The sequence below is a fragment of the Falco naumanni genome, chromosome 6 (genome assembly GCF_017639655.2).
Source record: "Falco naumanni isolate bFalNau1 chromosome 6, bFalNau1.pat, whole genome shotgun sequence".
Taxonomy (NCBI): Eukaryota; Metazoa; Chordata; class Aves; order Falconiformes; family Falconidae; genus Falco; species Falco naumanni.
The window spans coordinates 90,422,833-90,449,515 of record NC_054059.1 but is presented as its reverse complement, the minus strand read 5'-3'; the positions used below and the strand labels follow the sequence as shown (position 1 = coordinate 90,449,515).

General features: G+C 42.8%; 1 protein-coding gene across 7 annotated transcripts; it reads left to right on the top strand.

Moving 5' to 3' along the window:
* On the top strand, window positions 1–26,190 carry B3GNT2 (UDP-GlcNAc:betaGal beta-1,3-N-acetylglucosaminyltransferase 2). 7 transcript variants are annotated; one of them, XM_040598535.1, is made up of 3 exons: window positions 2–194; window positions 19,881–20,091; window positions 23,731–26,190. In XM_040598535.1, the coding sequence occupies exon 3, from the start codon at window positions 23,740–23,742 to the stop codon at window positions 24,931–24,933; it is 1,194 nt and encodes a 397-aa protein (XP_040454469.1). In that variant the 5' UTR covers window positions 2–194; window positions 19,881–20,091; window positions 23,731–23,739; the 3' UTR covers window positions 24,934–26,190. The 7 variants fall into 7 exon arrangements, with proteins under 7 accessions (XP_040454472.1, XP_040454469.1, XP_040454466.1 ...); XM_040598532.1 differs by lacking the exon at window positions 2–194 and adding an exon at window positions 2,740–3,207; XM_040598537.1 differs by lacking the exon at window positions 2–194 and adding an exon at window positions 2,740–3,207 and having other exon boundaries at window positions 19,881–20,095.
* Window positions 26,191–26,683: the final 493 nt, after the last annotated feature.

Sequence of the window (26,683 nt, the reverse complement as noted above, 5' to 3'; positions counted from 1 at the left end):
CTTCATGGGATTGCTTTGTGCTAATGAGACTTTATGAAACCTGATGACTGACAGAGAAAATTTGAGTTTAGAGCTGCAGCAGTTCTCGTGCTGCTGTAGCAGGCTGAGGAGTGCTGGAGCCCTGCAGCCCCTGCCCCGGAACGGTGCTACGCTCACGGTTACTCATACTGGGACCTGTTAATTGGCAGCATCAGGTAAGAAACCTCCCCAGGCTTCACACTTTGCCTAGCGTGACGCACAGATTCCAGGAAGGTTGAGCTGCCTGCACCCAGGGGAGCAGGGCTGGAAAACTAGCTCCTGCCTTACCACTTGCTGGGATTTTTGGGGTGTAGCTGCACCAAGCATGGCAGGGGCATCACAGTTAGGCAGTGGTTTGAAGATACGCTGTGGTCAGTGACAATGTCAGTTCTAGGTATTTTCTCCCTTTCGGCTAATTTTTGAGGCTGATCGGGGATCCCGACTGGATCAGGGAATATATTTGGATTAAAACACCTCCCCCCCTCAAGGTTTCACAATGCAGCCCTGTGATGAGTTGAGTCAGTGCGATTACAGAGGAGCAGGCATGGTTTGGGTGTGGGATCAGGACGAGGGAGAAATGTCTTTCCCTCAAAGACAGCAGACCATTTCATCACTGCCCAAACCTTTCAGCTTTAAAGTGTTTTTTCAGGCTCCTTAGCACCGAGTGTCACATGACGCACTGTTCTAGCTGATTTTTGTTTTCCTTTTTGTTTTTTAAATTGATCTTAAAACATATTGTTATGAAATCTTCTGTTTGGTGGAGCCAAGCTTCTAGCTGCCAGACGCTTAATTCACCTTTCAAGCCTTACGTTACTTAATGGACAGAGATGCTTGCTGATTTAGCGTAATTCCTGCCTTTGCTGTAGTCTTTCTACTTGGATGAAAAGGACAGCTTTACGCTAACGTGAAGTACATATATAAATATTTGAAGAGGGATGAATGAAATATGCAATGTTCCTCCCAGTGCGTCATGGATGGGGACATTCCTTCCAGACTCCTGAACAAGATTTTGGAGCAGCTCCAGAAGACTGGCTGCAGGTTTTCTATGGGAGGGCCTCCCATATTTAATGACACAGAGTACGGGGAGCTCAGTACGTGCCATGGGTACTCATGCTGTTTACAAAACCAGTCATGTCTACAGCTGTGCGCATCAGCTACTGAGTCTGGGCGAAAATGAGCACTGTAAAATGGAAGTGCCTAAACATGTATTTTCATGGATCACGGCAACATGCTTTACCTCTGCCTTTGCAGTGAAAACAGTTTTTAAATGACCGTGCCAGGTGGCATTGACATAATTGCTTTGGTTGGGCCTCTCCTTATATTGGATTGAGAACACAGGTGCTAAAAATAGAAACAAATGGCATGTGTTAATTTTCTTCCTGTACAGGACAAAAAGCTGTGAGGTTCACACTCCATGGGAACTGTAAATGTGGCTGCTGGTTGCTATTGATCTGGCCATGACAAGACTGAAGACCGTTCTGCTTGCTGTAACAGCACACATTTTTATGTTTTATTTCAGTAAGCATCCTGGGTCTTGGAGATTTTCTCTAGTTTGTTTCAACAGTGATGTTTGGCTAGGATTTGTAGTCTCATCAACTTAGCAAGTAAGCAAACAACAAAAAAAACAGAGGGTTAGTTACGAGTGAGTCATGCATGATTAGTATCATCTCTGGAGGGCAAATTTCCAAAATCTGGAACTCTCAGAAACTTGTTTACTAAGGGAAGCACTGACAGCCTAAGCCAGTTTTGTTTTCCCTCCTGGACTCAAAAAAAAAAAAAAAAAAAAAAAGGCAGCTTTGTGGACCACCACATAAAGCTGAGCAAGTTGCAATTACCATTCTTAAAAAGGAGAAATGTTAAAAAAAGATGTGGAATAGCATTTTTCAGCGTGGCTGGGAGTCTTCCTATTTTGCTTGATGCCGTGTGGGGAAAAACAGAAGGAATGAATGTTGTCAAAAAGACATTTTGTGACTGCGACCAGCTATCCCTGTGACTAGAGGCTGACAGCCTGTAAAACTAGAAGGCATTTACTTCAGAAAACATGTTTTATTATTGCAAGAGGGAGGGAAGGAGGTGCCACCTCACCTCCTCCTGCCACCGAAGCTGGCAGACGTGAACGTGTTGGTGTTTGCCGGGTCAAACGCTGTTCCCCCCTGTGGAAATGGCCCCCAAACCCAGCACCCTCCTCTTTGGGCGGGAGGTCCCGGCTGACACAGTGGGTTTTGCAGCCAGCTCTAGGTGTCTGTGGACACCCGGGGGACACCGCCTCCCCCTTCTCGGGGTGTTTTACCTCAGGAAGCAGTGGAGGCGTCGAGGGAGAACATGGCGGGCCGGAGGCGGGGCTGCGGGCGGGCGCTAGGGCGGCAGGTGGCGGGCGCGGCGCTGGCTGCGCTGGGCTCGGAGGCGGCCCCGCGGGACAGGGTGGCGAGGCCGCGTTGCCCCACGCTGTACGGTGTCAAAGGCGGGGTGGTGGTGGGGAGGCTGCATCCTGCGGGGGAAGGAGCTGCCGAAGCCGCCGTGCCAGACCTCCGCCCGCCCGCTCACCGCCTCAGAGACGCGACAGTCCGGCAACCGCGGGGACAACCGGGACCAGAAGGGAACGCGGAGACCCCCGCCGCGCCGCCCAACCAGCCAATCCGCTGCGCCGCCGGCCGGCAGGGGCGGGGCTTCGGCGGGTGCGCCGCGCTCGGGGCCCGCCCCGCGCCACGCCCTGCAGCCCCCGGGGCGGGGGGGCGGCGCGCGGGCGGCGGGAAGGCGGGCGCGCCGCGCCGCCACAGGGCAACAAGTGAGGCGCTTCGCTCCCCCGGCCGCGGCGTCTTCCCCGCAGCCGCAGCGCTTCGCTGGGCTGTTTGTCTTCCCCTCGCTCCTCTTCGCTGCCAGCCCCGCACCCCCCGCCGCGGGCTCGCACCTCCGCCGGAGCGCGGCCGGTCCTGAGGAGAAGAGCGGCGGCGGGACGGGACGAACCCTCCGCGGCCGCCCCGGCATCGCCCCTCAGGTGCGGAGCCCCCCGCCCGCGGCCCGCCGCAGCGGCTGGCGGAGCGCGGTGGCATGGGGCCGCGGTAGGGCGGCAGGCCGGGGGGGGGAAGGACCCCCGCCGCGCCGAGGCAGCCCGCCGCCGGGCAGAAGCATGGTGGATGTGGAGGCGGCGGCAGCCAGAACCCCGGCGGCGACCCGCGGCAGCCTGGCAAGGTACGTGTGCGCGGGGGGCTCGGCCGGCGCTGCCCGCCTGGGCCGGCGGGGGTCGGCGCTGCGAGGGCGGCTGGGGAGAGGCGGGGAGCAACAACAACAACAATCATTTCTTCAGCTTAATTCGTGCCTGCCCTTGTTTTCCAGATCGTGAGGCTTTTCCTCCTCGTAGCTCTCAGCTTATTTTTGTACTGACAGCTACAGGCTGACGGTGGGGGGAGGCCGGTGGGAGATACGTATTTATTGGGGATTTTGGTTTTTTTCCGTTGTTGCTGTCTCCTCCCCCCCCCCCCCCCCCCCCCCCCCCCCCCCCGATGCGGGAGGTGACAGGCGGTGGCAAGGGTGGGGTTAAACCGCGCGGAGCGAGATCCCCGGCGCAGCGGAGCATCGCGGCCGGCACATGTTGCAACAAACTCGGCGCGGGGGGCAGCGGCGCAGGCTGCCGGCACGGGCGAAGCTTGGGCCAGCGCAGCCCAGCTAGCGACCGTAGGTTTGTCGTCGGTTTTTTTTTTTTTTAACCAAAAAAAAAAAAAAAAAAAAGTGGGGAGGAGGAGTAGATGCTGAAACTGTGAGCTTTTTTTCCCGGGGAAAACCCTGAGGCGTAGCGTTGCTGCAGTGCCGGGTGCTGCTGCAGCGCTCTCCCCGGCGGGGGGGGGGGGGGGACGGGGCGGCCGCCGCGGTGTCTGCGGGCGGCGGCGCTGGGCTCGCTGGGCCCCTGGTCAGCGCTAACCCGGCGGGTTAATTATCAATATCTGCGGCGTTGGAGCCTTGCTGTTAGGGTGTAGTGCTGAGGTGGTGCCTCTGAAGCGTGGACTTTGGTGAACCTGAAAGGAGGAGAATGTTCTTTTGGCTGGAGCCCGAATGTGTGCTCCTTCACGAGGTTATGCTTTTTAGTCCTCTAAACTTCCTGAGGCGTACTGTACCCTGTCAGGGGGGACTTGAGGTTACTCCCTGTGATCGTGGCCAAACTGCAGCTCACAATCCATTAGTCATCCTGCAAAAAATTACGGTGAAAGTTACTCGAGTAACCCTTTAGTCCCGCTTCCCAAAATGCTCGGTGCTGTTGGAGTTGATTGTTAAACATTAATATTTAAGTATGCAAATTAAAAGAGTTTACTTGGTTCGGTTGTGCGGGGGGGGGGGGTTGCCGTTTGTTTTTTTTTTTATTATTATTTTGGGCACAGAGAGTGGCTTTTGGTAGAGAAGCGTTCAATCTGGACGTGGAAGGATGCATGCATAAAATTACAGCTAAATATGTAATCTGAAAGTTGTTGAGGAAACATGATTATAGCATTCTCCTTTGAGGAAATTTCTGGTTAATTATTCCTCCCCTGCCTTAAAGACAGCCTCGAATTCAGTTCTCTCTTAAAGTTGCTTAGGTTGGTTTCATGTTCTTGCAGTTCCGCTTTTGCGTCAGATTTTCATGCTGTCTGCGGGTGGGGTGCAGGGAGCAGATGACACCCGGGTGAGTGGTACAGTTGCAGCTTTGTTCAGCTGGCTAGCCCAGAGCTGGCTGCTGGCAGGGCTACCTTGTCACCCCAGTGACCCAGCCTAGTGCCTGCTGGAACCACCGGAGGAGCTGGATTAGCTCTGAATTATTACCAAATGCGTGGAGGCAACAAAACGGAGAATCAGCTTTTCTCGTTCAGCAGATGTAATTTCTAATGTGTTTTTCCTGGGCGGTGAGGAATGTGAAAAGAGAATAGACTCTTTAAAAAACCAGTATTGCAATGGAGGTGAATTAAAATACAGAATGTTTGTCGTATACTGAAAAATATAATGCTTTCGGTTAGAATCAGTCTTTTGACTTAAAGGAAACTCTGACTTTGCAGCTTGCTTTGAACGTTTGACTTTCTACCTGAGATGTTGTGCGTTACTGTTGTACAGCTATAAGGAAGCTACAGACACTGCATACAGGGATCAAAAATTAGAATTTGTTTTAAGTAATTTTGTCATCTGTAAGCTGGTTTTGCTCAGATATTTTTTCTTGTTTCTTTTCCCATGTACTATAAATAGACGAGGAAAATGGAGGAAAACGAGGTACAGCAGCAAGGTGATGCAGCTGAAGGGACTTGTTTTGAAGCTCATGCATTAGATGACTGGGAGTGCTAGCTGGCTGTCCAGTACCCTGTCTCATAATAGGTACAGCTTGCTATTCTCCCTAGAGATTGTTCCTAATGACCACAACGTCACTGGTGGTCAGAAATTTTATTATTATTGCCTGATAGCTGCTTTTACATTTTTTCAAATACTTCTGGGTATTGAAGATGCTGCTGAGGGCAACAGGATAAAAGTAGTCCTTGCTCAGAGAGGCTTTAATGAAAAATGAGAAGTGGGTAAAGTGGTTTTGTGTTCTGTGCTGACAAATACATGCAGTTGTCTGCATTGAGAAGTTACACTGTGTATAGAGCAAAAAAAATGCAGTGTTTGAGTCTTCATCTTGCCTACCCATCAGACTCCTGGGAGAATGAAGCCTTTCAGAGGAGTACTCCTCCATGGTGACTTGTCGATGCCAAGACACTTAGCAATTGTCATTTTACTGCCACCTGGTGCAGCTATTTTTGTAACAGGACCAGCTATGATAGTGATTTTTCCCGTTGACTGTGTGCAACCACTTGAAGAAGAACAAATGGTGGTGATAAAAGACAGTCTCTGTCAGTGCTGATCGTGTTGAAACATGGGACATAGTCATATGTCTGCTACCATAGCCAATATTGTCGTTATCACAACAGTCAAGAAGCAGGGATGGTTTGTCGTGGATAATGTGTGCTTGACTGAAATCTGGATAGCCATGTTTTTCTCCAAATTAACTAAAGGAGAGGGAAAAGATTGAACAGTATCAATTAAAATCCTCAGCCAACTTCTCTGGTAACTTGTTCTTTTTCAGCAGATTACTTAATTTTTGGTAAGTATGCATCAAATTATCTTGTAAAAATCTTTGCTTCAGACAGCTTGTGAAACTTCACAGAGGTAGTTACTTGGTGGGCTTTCTCTGTGTGCTGTCAGGCTTGTGTGTTTTGATGGAAGGTGCCTGAGCAGCTCTGTCAGAAATGCATCAAGGTTTGATGTTTCAGGTCTCTGTATTTTGCTGGATTTAGTTGTTTCCTGCTGTAAAAATCTCATTAATTTCTTTTCAGTTGAAGCATCTGCACTTCGAATAGCAGGGCCTGGTAGGTTTGTTGTAGGTTTGCCACACAGTTTCTTAAACTGTTTAGTTCTAAAACTTGTCAAGGATAGGCCAGAGGGGGCTGGGGGAAAGCTGTTGACGAGAGTATACTTATTGTGGCAGCAAGATTTTAATAAGATGTTTTTGTAGAGAGCACAGAATGTAGAAAAAAAGATGTATTTCATTAAAATAATGAGCCTTTTAACATGTCTGGTTTTCGTGTTAATGTTTCTAGAAGGCCATTAAGATCGATCGCCTTCCAAAAACTTGAGACGGTCTTTGTCCCTTTCACAGGTTGTCAGTTTGGGATTTTTTTTCCTAGTATGTTTTTATTTTCTATTACTGTACAGTAGAAGTACATAAGTAATTTTGAAGCAAGCAGGCATCGATTTGCTTTCAGATTTAAACTTAATAGTCTTTTTCACATTAGCTCAATTTTAATCCCTAATGGTTATGGTAAAATATTTTTAACCAAAGTGTTAACAATTAGTATAGGAAGGAGCTGCAGTCATTACGGTTGTGTGCATGAGGAATCACAAGATTAGTGTTTGATGTTTCTAGTGTGTTGTAGGCTATATTCAGACAAGTGCTTCACATGATTTAGAGAATTTATGCCTGTGAGTGCAGTTAACAAAAATTGCTAATGTAATCTCCCCGTTATGCTGTGTTCTGACCTCACAAACATAATGTGAATGTTTTTATCATTTTGCTACTACTTCACAGTTACGTTGCACAATCCTCATGTGTTTAAAACCCAGCAAAAAACAGCCGAGAAAAGATGATAATGAAATACAGGCTCTTCCCATCATCTTAGTACAGAGCGAACAAGTCTCAAACCAGAAGCTGGTGAATAAATATGTGGGATCTGGTTAGGCCCGTTTTGCTTTGCGCATAGGAAGACCTGGCTGGTATCTTTGGCTCGATCCTGCACTTCTCTTGTACCTTTCACCAGTTTCATTGGGCCTTCCAGGATTTAAGAGACAAGTAAGTAAACGGCCCCAAGTCTCCAGATCATGCAAAACCCAGTGAAAAGACTGGATCATTAAAACATCTTGTGCGAAAGAATGATTGAACTGGTGTCTCATGAGAAGTAATTAGTACTTAAATAAGGAAAAGAATCCCAGTGTGTGATGGGTGTGGTGCTGAGATTTTCAAAGGGAGAATTGATGAAACAATTTCATCAGCAGTTGGTTAAGAAAGCTTTGTCGTTTGAGAGAAATACAATAGTAAGGGTTGAAAAGCATTTAATTTGGAAGTAGGTTTGTTCATCTTTGTAAATAACTTCTGAAATTTAGCAGCTGCTTCATCTTAAGATCACAGATGAGTTACTCTGAAATTGAATTGAGTAAATCACTCAATTTTTAAGTCAGCTACCTAAATCAAGCGAGCAGGAAATCTTGATATTTTTCTTTGGTAGAGGACTAACTTCGTTGGTTTCCCATAAGAGATTAGTTCTCCGTGGTTTATGAGCGGCGAGTAGCGGTGCGGCATCGCGAGTTCAAGTGTGTGTGCGGGGGGGAGGGAACATCCCGCTGCCGGGGGGGAGGGGGGCTGCCTGGCTGCGCCCCCGCGCCGCTGGCCCAGCTGTTGGCGCAGCTGGGTGGTGACCTGCACGGAGGAGCCCAGGGGGTGAGAAATAACCGCTGTGCTTGTCTGCGGGGCTGTGCGTAATGTCACAGCGAGCGGCGCAAATGCGGGGGTTCAGGGGCCGGGGGAGGACGGGCTCTTTAAATTCAGTTCCAGGAGCAGTGTGGCTGAGTGTCAGGCTGTGTCCTGAATTTAATGCTGTTTCATCTTGCTTGAGCAATGGTATTTTTTAATCTGATATTCGGATGTTAGAAAATGGTAACGGCTGTCTTTGGGATGGAGAGCGTCATTGCAAAATCTGGTGATCTGCCTTTGAATAAAAGCAATTAAAAGACATGCAGAACAGCTTAAAGTTGATTTACACTAAGTGGATGCTTCACATTGGTGTGCAGCTAACAGGTAGGGAAGATGTTTCTGCTTGGATTTAACAGTCTCTAATGGGGTTAGGTGCTTATCAACCATTAACAAAAATGGGAGTTAGCTGCCTAACCTGCTTAAAGATCTTTTACAAAATCCTCCTGGTACTTATATGCATCCTCAGCTGCCTGAAACTGTTCTCATTTTCCTTAAACTTGATACAGATCTCATTCTGTCCTATCTTGCATTTTACGAGTTTGAAAGAGGAAAATGAAGTTCCCTAATTACAATTCCATAGATTTTCTGAACTCTAAATGAATCCTTCAGAAAGATAAAAAGCTTTTTTTCCCTCCTGTACTTGTAAATTACCCTTGAAACCAAAAGCAATTAAAAGTAAAAGTGTTTTTTCCCCACATATTTGCATTTAAAAATGCAGATTTTTGTTTGTAAACGTTTATTGAGTTCAGTGCTATAAATTCAGAGGCAGATCCTGGAATTCTGACCTGAATATTCAGTTTGAATTGACTTTTGATTGAGTAACCACATAACTCTTGCAGGGTAATGTGACTTGACATGGCTGAGAAGATGACTGTCCCAGCTGTGTATCCATCACCCAGCCACTGGCTGCAAAGGTAGCAACTCATAGAAGTCAAACTGAAAAGCAGTGTCTGTTTATTTTTAACTGAAAAAGGCAGTCAGTGGTCATCAGGGGCAGTAACTTCATCAGGCATACCAAGTTAGACCCTCCTTGCTTTTGAAACATAGCTTTTGGTAGTGTGGCATGTGTCTGACCGTCTTAACACAGGCAACAAGACAAAGTAGAGTTACGGTTTTGATAACTTGAGGTATAGTGTTAGAGGACAGACTTGCTAGTTGGCTAGAATTGGATGCTCTCTATGCCGGCATAAAGGTAGCTGGAATATGGTTAAGGCTGTATTAATCACTAGTTTTAAGCTGGAAGAGATGTCAGGAGGAGATGAATTGTCTTGTTTGTGGAAATTATGGTTATCTGCATCTTGAATAGGTATACTAATCACCTTTTTTTATTTCAAATACAGCACAAAAGTAAGACTGTGCCTGCCCAGCAGACTTTGTCTTTTTAAACGTTCTTTGAAAATATCAGTCAGGGTTGCAGTGTCTTGCCCATTCTTCATTACCAGAACTAGCATTGATCCAAGTACTGATATCTGGGAGGAAGGTAGTTCGTTATCTACTTCCTTGGTTTTCTAGTAATTGCAGGAAGATAACACAATAAGTCAAAACGAACCCCTTAAACAGCAGACCACACTAGGAGGGTGGGTCATGCTGGTTCAATAGCTAACCCACTGACTTGATTACAAAAAAAAGTTAAGGGAAATTCAAACCTCAGGGTGTGTCTTGTTAGGGTTGAGGTTGCCTAAAGGCTGGCTGCTTCTTGGAGGACCAGTGTTGGTGCTTGTCTGGCCCTGCCTGTGGGACCTCTGTGGGTGAAGGCGGGAGCAAGATCAGAGCAGTGTCAGGGCTGCAGCGGCAGTGTGCTGGTACGTGAAAGTTTACACTGATGAAAAATGGGATCTGCTGTGGGTCTGCGCTGTGTGCGTCTTCTCCTGCACTGTTACTGGTGTTCGTGCAGCACAGCAGCAAGCAAGTCTGGTGGCATGAGCTGGCTGAAAAGTTACCGCTGCTTTATTGTTAGTTTTTGGTTGTCCTCTGTAGCTCCCTGAACTGACTTGCCACAGTCATATCGTTGTAAAGGTTGGATAGGACTCTGCAGTTTATAGGGGAAGGAATGAATTACAGAAATGTGTCAGCCATGAGACTAAAGCTGTTTTAAACTGCTGCAGAACTGTATACTCCCTGACTTCCCCCGATTTGTAATCGATGTGATGAATGACAATTTTTCTTCCAAGAAGTATTTTTCTGCTGCCACTCAGTTAAACCTCTTCTCTTGATTATTCATAATTTACTATTTGTTCAAGCAGGAGCCTTTTCAGGGGTGCTGAAGTATGTAAGTCAGAAGCTGGCACCTCTGAGTTATTCCTAACAAATTGCACAATGTCATAATCCTAAAGCTTGAACTGACCTTAGAATGATGTGATTTTTATTTTTTGTTGTTGTTGTTAATACTGGATCGGGAAAACCAGATCACTCATCACTACCATGGGCCCTCAAAATACTGAGGTATTAACCTTTAATGTTAGTTTTTATAGCAAGTTGAGTTCTTGCCCTCAGTTGTCAGTACGAAATCTCAGTTACTAAAGAAAAAAACCCAAAACCAACAGCCCAAATGCTTTTTACTTCTAAACAAAGAAATCAAACTTTATCACAAGTTTTGTTTGGATGTTTTATGTGCAGTTAGGAACACCTTCATAGACTTTTAATGTGGCTGCAGGTATGCTAGTAGAGCATGGTAATATTAGCAACATGTACTAATTTGTAGGGATACTGTCATGGTTTAAATTGCCTTATTATAAGTGTGGTGTTCCTGTGGAGCTCTGTTTTTTTGTTATCCCTTTAGAAAATCATGACCAAACTCAAGTAGTTTATAGCAGTAGAATTGGAATATACAGTAAACTTGGGATTGAGTTTGCAGAAGACTTTTCATAATGACATAAAGAGGGCTTTTCTTGCATATTTCTTGATCTTCTGTGGGAACACTTGAAACAATTCAAATATGAACTGAACGTTCTTTCAGATGATCCAAGGATTTAACATTAACAGGTTAAAAAAAAAAACAAATTTAGCCTAACTTGCATTGATTTAAATAGGTACACAATATTTAAATATATTCTTAATTAAACCCAGAACTGTTCTGAGACACACCTATAATAACCAAAATTACTGACAGGATTGGGATGTTCAGAGTGATTTACTGGTAGCTGACTTTCTAATTGGATGAAAAAATACATCACACTCCAGTTGAAGGTTTTGTGACTTTTATCACTTAGATTCAGGGTTGGGTATGTTTGATTTGAGATGGAAGAGATACCACTAGATCGCCACTATCTGTAAGTATTTTGTCAGGCAGGAATTTTGCATAAACTGGTTTTAATGAAGTTAAAGTTTTTATTGTCCTTTGTAAAGGTAACCTGATGGGAACATTGTGGGTGTTGCTGCAGTATTTCTAAGCAGCAATATGAAGTCAACAGAACTCTGGTTTCATAGATCTTACTTTAACTAGTGTACCTTAAAAGGTGACATTCTTAAACTTCTCTTTCCTACTAGAGGGGCTAGAGGGAGGGAAGCACCTGGAAAATTAGTTAGAATGGTGACAGGAAACATAGGAGTAGTGTAACTTACTCTGAAGATTTTGGGATTCTGATATTCGGAACTTATTCAGCAGTAAATGAAAGGACTATTCAGTCTTAATACCACAGTCAAATGCTGCTAGCAGTAGTCTCGGGACAGCAGTCAAGTAGGCTATTAGGGGCAGGGAATTTTGTTTCTTGTTACGCTTTTACAAGCTTCAGCATAGCAGGGATTTTCCCACCTTTTTCTAGCAGCAGCAGCAGAGTTTCATCATAACATAACTGTTTTGAGCAGTTCCTTTAAATGTTCTGTGTTATCTGATTGCTTTGAGAAGCAGGACTGCAGAGAATAAACCTGCTGACATTAGGTAGTAAGTACTCTGAGAAATGTAAATGTAGTGCTCACAGATCGCTTTGGATAGCTGCAGGGTCTGTCTGCGTGGCTCCTAAAGGAGTTGGCTTCAGTGATAATCTTTTTGTCTGCTGACAAGCTTGTAGGATGATGTTCTTACCTGATGAAGACTGATTCTTAATCCATGTGATTTGGAGACTTGGTGGTGGAGCGTGGTCAAATCTGGCTTACACTGCAGAAGAACCTTGTTGGAACGTGTTCTCTTTACTTGGTTGTGGTTGTGTGGCTTGGATGAAGTTTGAGAGAGGCTGCAAGTGGAGTCCTGCTTTGTTCTTTCGCTTCAGAATGATAGCTTGTGTGGTGTGCACAACGACTTTATTGTCTTTGTGCCTTCCTTCTGTAGTAATTGCACAGGTTTTTTTGGAAGCAGCTGCCTAGAGTATTTGGAAGTTGTCCTGTGGATCATAGGAAACAAATGAGATGGTATAACTAACATATTAAAGCCATTTTGGTGTATTTACATGGTGCCTGATGACAGTCACTATCTACCTGTGTGCAGAAAAATATTTACCTGTTCTGTAGTTACAACAGTAACTTCTATTCTGTAAGCTGACAGTGGTTCACAAAACAAGGCTGTGAATTACAGTTCTAGATTGTATGTAGAGAAAATGCCATGTGTTTTATGTACTGCTGCACTTAGGATTCTATAAAGCATGAAGTTATGTTCTCTTGCGTTTGTCAGATTTGTGTGTTGTGTAATAACCTTCATGAGATGTTCTTACAAAATCATTGTAATTTACAAAGTAGTAAATGCATTGGTGATGTTAGTTCCCACTTTACGGGCTGTCTGAGGCTATTCTTTAATTGCTGCACTCAGTCCACTTTAGGAAACATAATCCACATAGGCTTCTTGGAACAGCTCCTTGGTAGCTCCTGTAGGAATGAATGAGAAGGGAAGTGCTGAGATACGGATTATTGCTTTAGTGCTTGATAAAGTCAGTCAAATTTCAGAAAGACATTATTTGATTTTCACTGTAGGTTTTCCTTGGCTGATGGCAGAAGTTTGGGTTGCTGAAAGTAGTTTGCAGGCCTCACTTTGTTAATTAAAACAATGGGCCTTGTGGGATACTACATGCCAATGTTTTAAAGATTTTTATTCCAGCCAGTTAATTACCATTGGATTGAATAGTACATGCTCATTAGATCGTCTTGTCTTACCCAAGACTAAAGAAATTAATGACTAAAAAACAAAAACTGAAGAGTTTCTGTAGGATACTGGATTAAGCGCCGCATGGAGTGAGAAGTTTTCTGCCTGGGGAAGCTGCAACAGTTTGTATCTCTTCCTTTTTTAACACCTTTCAGTTGGAAACCAGGGTTTTTCACCTATCTCTGTGCAGACATATGTTTAGTCAACATATTTTTAGAAGCTTGGGTCTAAGCTCTTACCCTGTGAGTGCAGATGTGATGTGCCAAATGAGTTAAGAATGAACAGTGCAGTTATTTTCTGAAGTCTGTAGGTAGTAGCTCCAGTATTGCCACTACTGCAGTTCTTGTAATTGCCACACACACACCCTGGACTTTGAGGCATGTCAGTGAAGCTGAGTCATTATTTCACAGCAAGAACAAGAGCATATTTGAAAACCCTTTTGTAGGAATAGGGCTACAAATGGGCTGTCAGGGAAGGGGGGGACAGTGGAGAGCTTTGTCCCTATGCCTAGGTAACTCCAGGGCTTGAGGTTTGGAGGTTATTTTGCATAAGAGGCTTCAATTGTTGTGTGTCAGTTTCAGACTTGAAAAGATGGTGGTGAGTTTCTAACCTGTAAGATAAAGCAGGGTGAAGATGACGAGGAACCAAGTTTATTATCGCAGCTACTGTAAAGCTACTTTGTGAAGCAGCTGAGTGCATGGATGAGGGTTAGGTGGACTGGAAAATGGTGACTAACAAGGAAGCAGGATCTTTAAGGCAAAGGGTGAACTGAGCAGATGACCATAAAAATGCTTGTTTCATTGGAAGACTGGCAGCTGTCTAACAATTTTCTTTCACACCGGCAGTTTCAGATTGATTTTATTTGAGAATTTTACTACTTGTTTTCATCAGCCCATCTCAAAAGAGAGGGGCAGAATCCGTTTGGGAAAAGAGTTACGGCATGGATAAGATGAGCAAAGTAACTTTTAAAGTGCAGTACAAAAATGATTAAATCATCTAAGATTCTGTGCACAGTATGCTTCATTCCCTTAAATTTTAAAGCGTGGTCTGGGAATAAACAGATTAGTCAAGTGTCATATTGGGAACACTGAGGCTTTAGGGCCAGTTAATCTTTTTACCAGACAGCCAAAATAAGTGTTGATTAGTGATAATTTTAGTGGTGAAACTTGTGGATGCTGGAAACAGAGAAGATCCGGCTTCATACGAGTCACCTGACAGTGATGGCTTTCCTGAAAAATTAACTGGCAAAATCTCAGCATCATCCACCTGCCATGAGGGTCTTGGACAACCAGTTACACATGTGGATGTTTTAAATGAGAAAGCTTTCTAAGCTAAGGGGAAATGCCCTGAGATGTGTGTGGGAAAGAGTTCTCTCAAATTTTGTGGTTATTTCAAAAGTAGTTCTCTCTCCTTATTACATTTAGCAAGACTGAGTGTACTGCCTGGCTTGTGCCTTATACCAGCTCCCATTGATATACAGCTCTAAAATAGTCTGTACCAATTTGTATTTGTGAGCTTTAAGTACTGCGTGCTTTTTCTTCTTGTTGCCATATCAAAAATGACCTGGGGGCCGGGGGAGCAGAGACAAAGTTAGTCAGAAGTGCAGAATAGTTGCAGAAGTAAAATGACTAGGACTTCTTATTGCGGCAAAGATGGAACAGAGGACAGATAAAGGTTTGTTATATAGCTGGTATGGTAAATGTACATAAAGAAAACAACAGCATTTTTTTTATGTTGTATTTTCTAAGGGTTCCTCTCTTGTGTGGTTATAGAATAGCAAGTCATTCCAGTTTCTGTCTGTGTCAAAAACTGAGGAGTTCATCACCAGTAGAATTCAAGTTGAAAATATAAATGGGTTCAAAGAGGGATTAGACCAAGTGAAATTAGGTTCAGTAACAGTAATTAAACATGGTTCAAATGAAATTCCTGGCCCTCTTAATACTTTATAACAGAAAACCAGGGTGTGTGTGGTTTTAATAGAGAAATGCTGCACTGTTGCTTTTTTGGGGGGTGAGGTTTTTTGTTTGTGTGTTGGGGTGGTTTGAGCAAAATGTGCAAGTGTGCTGAAGATAACTAGTGGGAAACAGAATAGATTGGCTTCTGTTCAAGCTCTGTATAGCTCTTTATGCCTTGGCCAGTATTTTAGGAAAACACAAGCACGTCCTTCTCCAGTCTTGCAGTTTACTTGGATCTTGAAATTCCATGCCCAAGTTGCACTGGTTTCTTCTGGTATTAAAATATTGGAAGAGCAGAATTCCTTCCAAGACTAAATAATATTCTGAAAGATGGCTCAAAGCAGGTATATGCAATTAATTAAAACTAATGTTAAAATAAACATCAGCTGCTCTGAATTTCATTGCACTTTTTGATGCTTTGTGTAGTGTGGTGGTGTTTTGGTAACTTTCCTCCAACTGGAACGCTGTTTCAAACTGTAGTGTTTGAAGAACACAGAAAAGAGACTGCTATTCAGTGGAGTTGCAGTAGTGTGCTTCTGCAGAAGCAGAGTGCTGGTATCTGTTGAGTATTTGCCAGTTCTTAAGATGTTCTTGATAACTATTGTGTAAAAGTGGACTTGTGTAAAGTTCTGAGGGGAAAAAGACACGATTGTAGTTGGAAGAAAAATAGTGTTGAAGTTTCTTCAAAGCTGGAAATGGCACAGACTTTTTGTAACAGCTTGGGGCTCTTACCTTCACCTTCTGAAACTATGTTGTTGCTCAATCCAGGAATCTCTTGACTCACTGAACAGAACTGAGGTATTAGGAGCACTAATACATCTCACAGGAGGTTAGAGGGACTACAGATGGCTTGTGACATATTTAATTTTAAAATTATCTTCAGAACTGTAGTGTCACTATTGCATGCACTATTGCTAGCGCTGCCAGCAGTTGTGCTGCATGTACAACTGCTATAAGGCTATCTGGCTTCAAAATGAATGAGATCCAAGTCTGCTATAGCCCCAGTTATAGCTAGTCTCTGCAAAGAGAGAAAGGTGGTAGTATCTGTTAGATACCTGAACTACAGCTTGGTTTTGCCAAGTCTGTGATAGTTTAGTCCTGAACCAGTAGAGTGGTAGGGGCAATACTTGCAGGTAATAAGGATTGTCTTATCTTTTGTCAGCCCCGGTAAGTAAATGGACTTTTAGTGCTTGGGTTTGGCAGTCAAATAATGTAGGCATGTTTCTCAGCCCACTTAAAAAATACAGCATAACTCCTGTCCTCAAGTAGAAGGTACAAGTATTTGCAGTTAAAGGTCGTGGCTTCTGTCAGATTTTAAGGAGGTGGAAAAGTTAGATGGTTTACCTTGTGTCTGCACAATTTTTTCAAAGACCGGTGTTACATGACTGTTTACACCAGGGTGTAAGTATAACATTGTCATGCTATCATGCTAGATAGCCTCTTGTTAGAGGGTGGAAGGGAGGATAATGGATCCACAACCACGAGTCAGTTCCTGGTGTGTTGTCATCCTTGCTGAAGAGGGGATGTCTGTCTGCTCCCCTTCTCTCTGCTGTGCGCTTTCACTGTAGCTGCTGTGGTGTTTATCTGGTGTGCATCTCTGGTCATTGTTAGTTTTTTTGCTGGGTTAGTGATGTGAACTGATGTATGGAGAGGCCTGGCAGAGCACCAGAGCCAGTGCAAGGGAGGGATTGGGCCTGAGTTCTTGGAGTCAGAAAGGGTGGAGAAAGCCTCCATCAAAAGGAGGGGTCAGGCGGTTGGATCAGTTCAGCTGCTTGTGGCTCCACAGCCTGCAACTGCTGCAAGAGGTGAGGGCTGAGGCAGGTAGTCTGGCTGAATGAGTTGGTTTTCTTTCATTGTGGGGTTGTATGAGCGTGCCTAGGTTTGGTTTAGTGCCTTGAAGCACAGATTTGCTACTATGGCCGCATGTGCTGCGGAGCACTGTGCTGGTGCAGGAATGCTCATGCGGCTGTATGCAGTGTGGGAAGGAACGCCACCTGAGGTAGTCCGCATCATGTTATCTGGTGTTCCTTTCCCAGGGGAACTGTTAATTGTCAGTGCTAAATATTCAGGCTGTTTTATGGGAGTTCTGCTTTGGGTGGTTTGCTTAGCTGCAGATCTGTATGATACGCTGCTGTTTAGACTGCTCACTGGTAGTCACAGCTTGTTTTTACTGCTATTGAGCTTTCATGTTGAGACTTGAAATTATGCTTTTACTGATGAATGATATTAAAGAATGTTTTAATAGGAAAGGACTGGTCTTGGAGTGAAGAAATTGATGCTTGGTACATCTAGAAATGCCATTTTTAATATTTTTAAACAGAACTGTAACCTTGAAAATGTCTGTGGTCTTACCCGTCTCTTGCTCCCTGCAACTTTCCTCCTTTCCATGATGAACAGGAGTGCTGCATTTTCTCCATCTTGCTGGAAGCGTTGTGGGTAGGTCTGTGCTGCGCGTGGAGTGCGGCACAGGTCACTGCGCTGCCTCCCGAACACAGCCCAACGCCTTGCGCTGCTGAGGGTTGTGCTGTAGGAACCTGCTCGCTGACCTGAAACTGCTTTTAAGGGGTCCTTGCTGAGTAGTGTTGCGTTGCATCGTGCCTGGTGGTGGTAGGAAGTTACCCCTTTATTTGAAAGGGAAATGATAGAGCCCTCTGCAATAAGAAGTAATACCTTTTAAGGTGTTAAGTTTTAAATAGTCACCAGCAATCTGTCTTGATTGCATGATTTATCATGGGCCTCAGTACTTAAGACAAGGGAAGATGACTTTGCTGTCGGTATTAAGACACATGCAGTAGCAGTTGATTTCCCTTTTGTAGCTGCCCTCTGAGGGCTCGTTCTTCAATTCCATGCTATAGGAATACCCTTGCTGCAGTGCAAGGGGGAGCTTGGGATAGATACTCATCTCTACAGAGGGTGGGATGGTGTGGAGAGTGCTGCAGGAGAAGCTTCAATGTACAGCGACTGGGCATCTTAGTAAGAGGCTCTGCTGGTTAGGAACTTAAACATCAATAACAGTCAACAAATATGATTGGTATTTGTTGTATGACTATATGGTTCTGTGATACTCGGGTTACAAAATAGAAACCTGGAATAAAAGAAAGTTCTACCCGTTCAAGAGTGATGTTCCTGAAGTTGTCTTATGATACCTCAGTTAATGTGTAAGCAAGTAGTTAATCCTCTGGTATTTTAAACACTCGGTGGGTGTTTTGGTGAATGTAAGCAGAATTATATAAATTAGCTACAAACTCGGTCTGACTTTTCAGGAAAGAGTTTGGGTTTTTTTTTTTTCTGTTGCTTCATTGCTAAAATTGGTAGGATTTGCTGTCAAAGTTTATCTGTTTGCCCCTTACTTTCATGCTTATCAATACCCTCCTTTGTTTTGATGGTATTTCCAAAAGAGCACCTGTGTGTCATACCTTGAAGGTTTTTACCATCTATGGTAACATCTCCAACTCAAATGAAGTAGTGCCTTGCTTAAAAACTGTGGGAAAGGAAAACTACCTCATAGTTCAGGGCAGTGTCAAGTATCTGCCAAAATCTAAATGTTGAAGCAAGTTCCAAGTCTTTAGAAATTCCTGTTTGGATTGATTATAGGCTGCACTCAAACTGCAAATCTAGGTGTGTTTGTCTTGACATCTTGCTGTAGAAGACTAGTTAGTGCACTGTCAAATCTGCTGTCTTCTGTTGCTCTATCCTAGGAGGATTGCTTTTTCTGAACATGTATACTTCAATTTTTTCACCACTTTGCAACATCTCCCTCTTCCTTCTGCCTTTTTGTCTCCTATAGCTATACCTCTGTAGAGGTTTTGGGGTTGGTTTTGTGCGTAGCAATGTCTTAGTAGCATCAGCTTAAAAAAAATAAAATTGGGACTGGCATCACTTGTTTCACATACTAATTTTGTGAAGTCATTACAGGGAATGGGCTGTAACAGGGCTAATCAGAATTCTTCTGCAGGATCCAACTCCAATGTGAGAAATTCAAACTGATGTATCCCATGTGCCCTTAGGAGCTGGTACACTTAGATGTACTTAGACTTGACCTTGAGCTTGGCCTCCTCCAGATGTAATCCTTCTGTCAGAAGGCATCATAGCCCCTGTTTGTGTGAATTCTTGCTGCCAGAAAAGACTGCCTCTTGTATAAATAATTCCTGGAACTGGATGGAGTGTGCATTTTTTATATTTAAGAAGCATTTGGATAGTGCTTTTGTGGATATATGATTTAACTTCTGGGTTGCCCTGTGTGAAGTCAAGAGTTGGACTCGGTGATCCTCATGGGTCCCTTCCAGCTCAGGAGAGTGAATCTGTGTTTCTCATTTCACACCAAGTCTTCTAGACTTTGGAATAGGTTCCTTACAGGCTTTTGGAATACATTCACTCTTGAGATAAAGCATAAAATAATACAGTTTAAAAACAAGTTGTGCCATTTTGCATTAACATTATTTGGACTTCAGTGTTTTTGGGTGTTTGGAATCTTTTCTTGTAGCGCATGGCTTCTTTGTAATACCTGTTTTCTTCTTCTCTTGTGGTTCACCTTGTTTGCTGCTGCCAGTTCCCACCGTGAAGCTGTTTGGTTTTTTTTCCCCAGGTTTTGCTGGCTTACCTTTTCCATCCATCTCTTGACTCCAGTGCTGCTTTTGTGGCTCCGTAAATCTGTTCCCTTCTGTGAATACCTTAGTTATGACTGCAGTGAAGTGTAAGAGTGGAGTGGAGCTGAAGAGGGCCACTCCTCCCTCTTCCCCTGTTGTTTCTTTCCAAATACTGTGTCTGTAGAGAACATTGGTTTATCCAGCATATGATTAATGTTAACCTTTTTTTTTTTTTCTAGCAACATGGATGTTTTCTAAAGGCTTTGAACAAATGGACTTCATGTATACAGTGATACTGACATATAACTAACTGCACAGCTGGAAGTTGCATAAGCAGAAATGTGATGATTTGTACAAACCTGAACTGGTTGCTAAAATGGTCTTCATATCAGCGTAGCTGAGAAGTTGAAAACGGGCATTGAAAAACTGTGTGTCAGATCACCTTTGAGTGTAGGTAACGCTCTTCACCTTACCTGCTGAAGCTGGAATAAATTTCTGCAGGATTTTCCATTCCTGAGGTTCTGTGTGTACTGTGATTTGCTTTACCAATATGTAGTGTTATTCTTCCATTCTGCTTTTTATGCTAGCTAGCTAGCTAAGTGTTCTGGCCTTTTCTTTTTTAACACTTAAAGCAGCAGGAATTTTTCAAATAAGAGTATTGCTTTCTACTGCTCATCTCTGTTCTTCAGCAAAACTAGTACAAGAACTTTTCCATTCTCAGCAGTCAAAGGAGGTAGCTGGGAATTGTTGTAATGTTACTGCTCATAGAAGAAGCCGTTACTGGGATAGGAGAAAGTTCCTGTGATCTGTCTGGATTGCTCTAACTCTGCGATGCCGCTCCTTAGCAAGCCGCCCAGCACAAAAATCTCCGTCATGCTGGCACTTTGGTTAGTTGCTGCAGTGTTAGCAAAGCAGATGAAATAGTGAGATTTGCCTTGAGACATGGGCTGTGGGTGTTTACTTGGAGAGAAGAAAAAAAAACCCCAAACTCAAAAAACAAACCACCACCCCAAAACAAAAGAAAAAACCCAAAGTGCCTGCTAGCAACAGCATTACAACTGCAGTGCATACACCTCATGCCCCACCCCCATTGTGATGAGGGTGGTAATACTGCGTTTTGTGATAAATCCAGTTCACTTGATGTGAAATTGCCGAACTGGCATTCTTCTTTTATCAATTGCTGTCTTCAAGTGTAATGGTTAAAGCTAAGACATATTAATTGCAAGGTGGAGTATCCTATTTCAGTTTATAGAAATAGCCTTTCTGGAGTCTGATTAGTTTTCTGTTTGCTTTTAGTTCAGGAACCTTGATCTAACGCTTTGAGCAAGTGTTTAATACAACCTGTGTTTGGTTTAGGAAAAGGACACTTCAACAAAGCAGGTTTTATACCTTTTTTTACTTGGTAGCCCTTAGTATTGGTTTTATACTCTTAATGAGTTATATTCTTAACAAATTGATAAAAACCACATGTTGATAGCTTTTGATTACAGAATAATGCTTTCATGCAAAACTGGGGTGTGTTCATGTCTTAAAAATCTTTTTTTTTATAGATCCATTTTTTTATATTGGATGTCACTTCTTAACTTTCCTCAGAAATACTGATTTTTATCACCAATATTAGATGGCTTTTTAAAAAGGAGACTGAAAATCAGACTAGAACTAGTTACATGTGGGACTGACAGCATTTACTGTGCTTTATATGATGGAACCGCTGTTGTCTTGCCAGACTTGTACTTTTTCTGATGAAAAGTTCTACCAAGTCTCATGGTCAATGGAGCTTTTTCTGTGTAGAATCCCTGTCTCGTTTGCTGCAGGGGATTGCACGGCTACAAGCAAAAAACAGGAAGGTTTTGTAGTTACAGAATTTGAATGCTTACCCAGAAGACGGTGATTTGAAGGATTTTAAGCGATTCAAATAAAGTCTTTGCAAATGGTGTCTCGTGGTGTTCAGAACATTCTCGTGCCAACCGTTCAGATGACTTACAGAGGTGTTGAATACTCATAACTTAATAGCTAGGCGCTGTAACAGATGAGCGGTGTAGTGATGTCCTGGAAAATCAGGCTCTGGCTGAGCTCTTGACAATCCTGAGTTTATTAGCTATTACTAGGAGGGAGCTTCTCACCCTGTTGTCTGGGGAGGGCTGGGATCACAGATCAAATACCATGTCATTTGTTGTTCTAGCCAGAAGTGGGATAAAGGACAGGGCAGGTAGGCACTGATGTACATGCTGAACTGCATGGAATAGTAGAAAAAACAGGATAGCTACTTCTCCAGGACTTTTGTGTGTCCTGAAAGGGAAATAAGGAAAAATAGTATATAGCGGTGTGTTTTTAGTGGAAGCTGCTGCGACAGTTGAAAGAAGGTAATGTTTCTTTGAACTCTGTGTGGCCAGCCAGTGCTTTGTAACAGTTCAGCTGTTCAGCTTAAATGATGACAGTGATTGCAAGTATGTTTCTGTCCGAGGCATGGAAGAAAACTAAAATTAGAACAGCAAACTCCATGGCTGGCTGAGAACAGGACATAAAATAAAATAAATCTGGCTTGAATGTATACAAAGATGCAGGTAGTATGTGAGGTCAAATGAAGGAAAGAGTAGGGATTTTACTGAGTAGTCCATTGTTTCTAGGAGTGGCTTTTTATTTAAATTCAAAAGTACTCCCTCCCCCCTCTTGGATTTAATGAGAATCCAGGGGTCGAATGAGGAAAAAAGATAACTGCTTATTTACCTGCTTTTTTTCCTATTAAACTTTGTGTTTAACTTGCTGAGGAGTAAAAGAACGTAACCAGAAAAGACCTAAGGGTCAGTGTAGCTGAGGTGTCTGGCAGTGGCTGGAGATAAAAAGAGCAGCGAGTACAAGGTGTCCTTCTGAAGTGTACCTTCCTGACTGCTGTCCTCCGTGACTTCAGGACCTCTTAAGGCAGCGTTTACAGCTGGGCTTTTAGCAGTGATTATGAATCTTTTATTTCACTAGGTTTTTCTGGTCTTTCAGTAAACATTTATACTCCTGGCAAATGAAAGCATCTTTGACAATGAGTTCTGTATCTGACTTAAAGTTAGTCAGACTGTTATTCATTCGGAATTATTTTCTAGTCTGACTTCCTGATTTAGAAGGTCTTGTTGGAGTCTGTGTAGCTTGAACATAGATACACCCCTGGGCTAGTAAACAGTTTGCTGAGCACTACTTCAGAGGAACCCACTGTTTGCATGTTGCTCCTGGGGAAGAAAGAGAGGTTGATCCATTTTTGTGTCTCGGTAAAAACTGGAGATAGGTCACAGGATAACCTTTGCTACAACGGAGAGGTACACTTCTGTTCCTGGTCTTGCATGTATGGGAAACGGTTTTTTGGTTTCTTTTTAGTTTATCTTTCTTTTCTAGGAATAACTACACTTTCACTTTCTGCTGCCATTCATTTCCTTTTCCAGTTGGAGAGGAAAAAAAAAAAATAATGAACGCTCGTGTTCTCTTTTGTCTGCAGAGATCTGAATACTAACAGTGCAGCTGGCTGGTTTTGTCAGTCTCTCTCCCAAGGAATAGCCAAGTGAAATGGACAGAAACTAATTGTACGCTTTAAAATTCAGCTCTGCCCATTATGTAGTTGGAAGGTATAAGAGTGCAAGTATAAAAGCTTGAAATTTAATTTTAAAATAACTGACCTTATCGTATAGCAATTTATTCTATACCCTTAAGCTCACCTTATTAGCAGGGAGAAAAGTTTCTCTGCCTGCCTTTGCCAAGCTGAGGGCTCAGATTCTAATTACTATACAGGCAAGTGTTTCGAGGAGACTTAAATGAGGAGCAAAAACTGCTGGCTAATTTAGACATGCTGTAAAATGCTGTGTAAAATTCCTCAATAGCAATTGGGAATTTTACATTCTTAACAGCCTCTTTGCTGATGAAATGCCAAACCACTACTGGCTGTAGGTGTGCATGTGTTATAGATAGATTAGTTTTTGCTTTTTTGGGGATGTAACCTTTTTCTAGGCTACTAATTTGCACATTCTTCATCTGAAAATAGTTAGCATTTTTATGAGATCAAGAACGTGATAGGAAGAAGGCTAAATATCTGTCAATTTTTTCTTTTTCCAGATATGAGAAATGAGTGTTGGACGCAGAAGATTAAAGCTGCTGGGAATTCTGATGATGGTAAACATTTTTATTTATGTGATTGTGGAAGTCTCAAAAAGTGGCAGCCAAGAGAAGAATGCAAAAGGCCGTGTTATTATACCACACAGCAAATTCTGGAGAAAATACACTCCTCACAAAGCTTATTGGAACAAACAGCAACAGAAGCTTGAACTGCTTTACAACCCTATTCTGACCTTGCTTTCCAATATGACTGTGGAAGAGAACTTGGTTTCTAACTCAAGTGTGCTCAGTTCCTGTGACCCTGACCCATGGGTACCTTCAGAGGTTAGTGACTTTGCAAGCTTGCCAGACAGGTTTAAAGATTTTCTGCTTTATTTGAGATGTAGAAATTATTCATTATTAATGGATCAGCCAAACAAGTGCAAACATAAACCTTTTCTGCTGCTGGCTATTAAGTCACTTACACCCCATTTTGATAGAAGGCAAGCAATTAGGGAATCCTGGGGCAAGGAAATAATATCCGGCGATGTGACAGTCAGAAGGGTCTTCTTACTTGGACAGACCCCACCAGAGGATAATTTCCCTGATCTTTCAGACATGATAAAATTTGAGAGTGAAACCCACCAAGACATTCTGCTGTGGAACTACAGAGACACTTTTTTCAATTTAACTCTGAAAGAGGTGCTGTTTCTTAAGTGGGTCAGCAGCAGTTGTGCAGATGTCCAGTTTATATTTAAGGGTGATGATGATGTTTTTGTGAATACCCATCAGATCCTGGATTACTTGAAGAGCTTATCAAAGGACAAAGCCAAAGACTTATTTATAGGCGATGTAATCAAAGATGCTGGACCTCACAGAGAAAAAAAATTGAAGTACTACATCCCAGAAAGTGTTTATGAAGGTTCATATCCTCCATATGCAGGAGGCGGTGGGTTTCTGTACTCTGGTGATCTGGCGTTAAGGCTGAATAACGCATCTGACCAGGTACTTCTTTACCCTATTGATGATGTTTATACTGGAATGTGCCTTCAGAAACTTGGGCTTGCTCCGGAAAAACACAAAGGCTTCAAAACATTTGATATTGAAGAGAAATACAGAAATAACATATGTTCCTACACAAACTTAATGTTAGTACATAGTAGAAAACCTCAAGAAATGATTAAGATTTGGACACGCTTGCAAGATCCACACTTAAATTGTTGAAGTAATGTGCATAAGTGTCTTAAGTCCAAATAACTTTCCAGGTTTGGGTCTGACTTTCTTGGTGGACCATTGAAGCTCTGTTTAATAGTTTAATTTTCTCTGGAAATTTTTTCCTGTACTTTTGAAAATGGGAAATATAGTAAAATTTGAGGGGATGGCTTGAAGACTTGGTCCTGACTTTTCCACTGTACTGGTAGTCATTATGTTTCAATATTTGTCTTAATTTTAGAAAGGACTTCAAGGATGTAACTAGCTGTCAGTGACTGGGTAGCTGTATTTGAAACAGGGATTGCCTACTACAGTGCATCTTTCATTAACTGTGATGGTGGAAGACAATTTTTCCTTGAGTAGTGTTTGTGTGTGGGTGTGTGGAAACCACTGTAAATTGAAAATTCAGAAATCGGAGGAACATAGTTTTACTTTTAAGTGTGAAACGCTCTAATGAGACTTTAAATACTGAATTTTTTTAATTTATGGTTTTCAGTCTTTTTTGCACCCCAGAACAGTATTTTCTCTTTTACTTAGTCATCTTTCATGCAAAGCGAGCCTGTGTCTGAAGGGACATACCCTTTTATTAGGTGATGCTTTTTTAATCAAAAACAGCATAATACTGTTTGAAACACCCATAAAAGCTGAATATATAAGGAAAAGGAAGAACAGGTTTTGTTTGGGGCTGGGCAGTAGGTACAGTCAGGTCTGCCCCCTGCCCCAAGCATACGTGAGGTAAAGCTGACTTGTTGCTGGTGTTACTTACGTGAAAAGCTACTCTGGTCAGTCCTTGTTTTCTGTTTTGGCACTAAATGTGGTCAGGTAGCTTGATTTGATGCAAGTAACTGAAATTGCACATTGCTTACGAGAGCATGGTTTGGATCTCTCCTGTAAAGCGGTAGCAAATCTAGAATTGTGCAGATCCTGAGTTTTGAATTTTGAAACAAACTTTGCAGTTGCATGATATCTCATGTAGAGTTAAACATGTTCTCAAAACTCTGATCATTTTCTCTATTTCCACATCTTGCTTGTAAGAGTTATTCTAAATAGTGGTTGCTTCCTTTGTATATGTAGAAGTGCCTGTCTATTTATTGTTGAGATGGAAGACCAAAACATTTTCTTAAATATATTTTGTGTAACATTTTATTTGTATAGTGTTGTCACTCAGATATTTAAATAGAGCATGGTATTTTAAATATGTGAGATGTGTAACATGTTGAATAAAGCTAATTGTTATTTTTGAATTTGAAAAATAAAATGTGATTTAAATATTTTTTGTAATGCTTCATTTGAGTCGTAATATTGACTTGCAGAGCAGTTGCACTCTACTGCGTGGCATCTGGTAACAACACATTGGAGAAGTTCAGAAACAAAAGGCTTTATTTGGCAAATTTCTCTGATGCTTGTGTAGCAGGCTATCCAGAAAATGTTGTCACAGTTGTACATGGGTTTGGTAGATGCTGTAATAGATGGACAACTCTGGCAAAAGCAAGGGAACAATAAGTGCCCTAGGAAAAACAGTATGTACAAAAATAATTGCTTGAACAATAACACTGCTGATACAACTGAAAGGGGTTGAGGAATGGATTGAATGGCTGGCACTGGTTTTTGTTTGAAATAACTTGCTAATACTCTTCTGGTGTCTTCACCTGCTTGCTTGTTCATTAGTTTACTTTGAAGAACAAATGTGCTTTTTTTTGTTTGTTTGGGAAAGTGAGGTGGTCTGGTCATACACCTCTGTTCTGCAGATGTTCATGTGAGC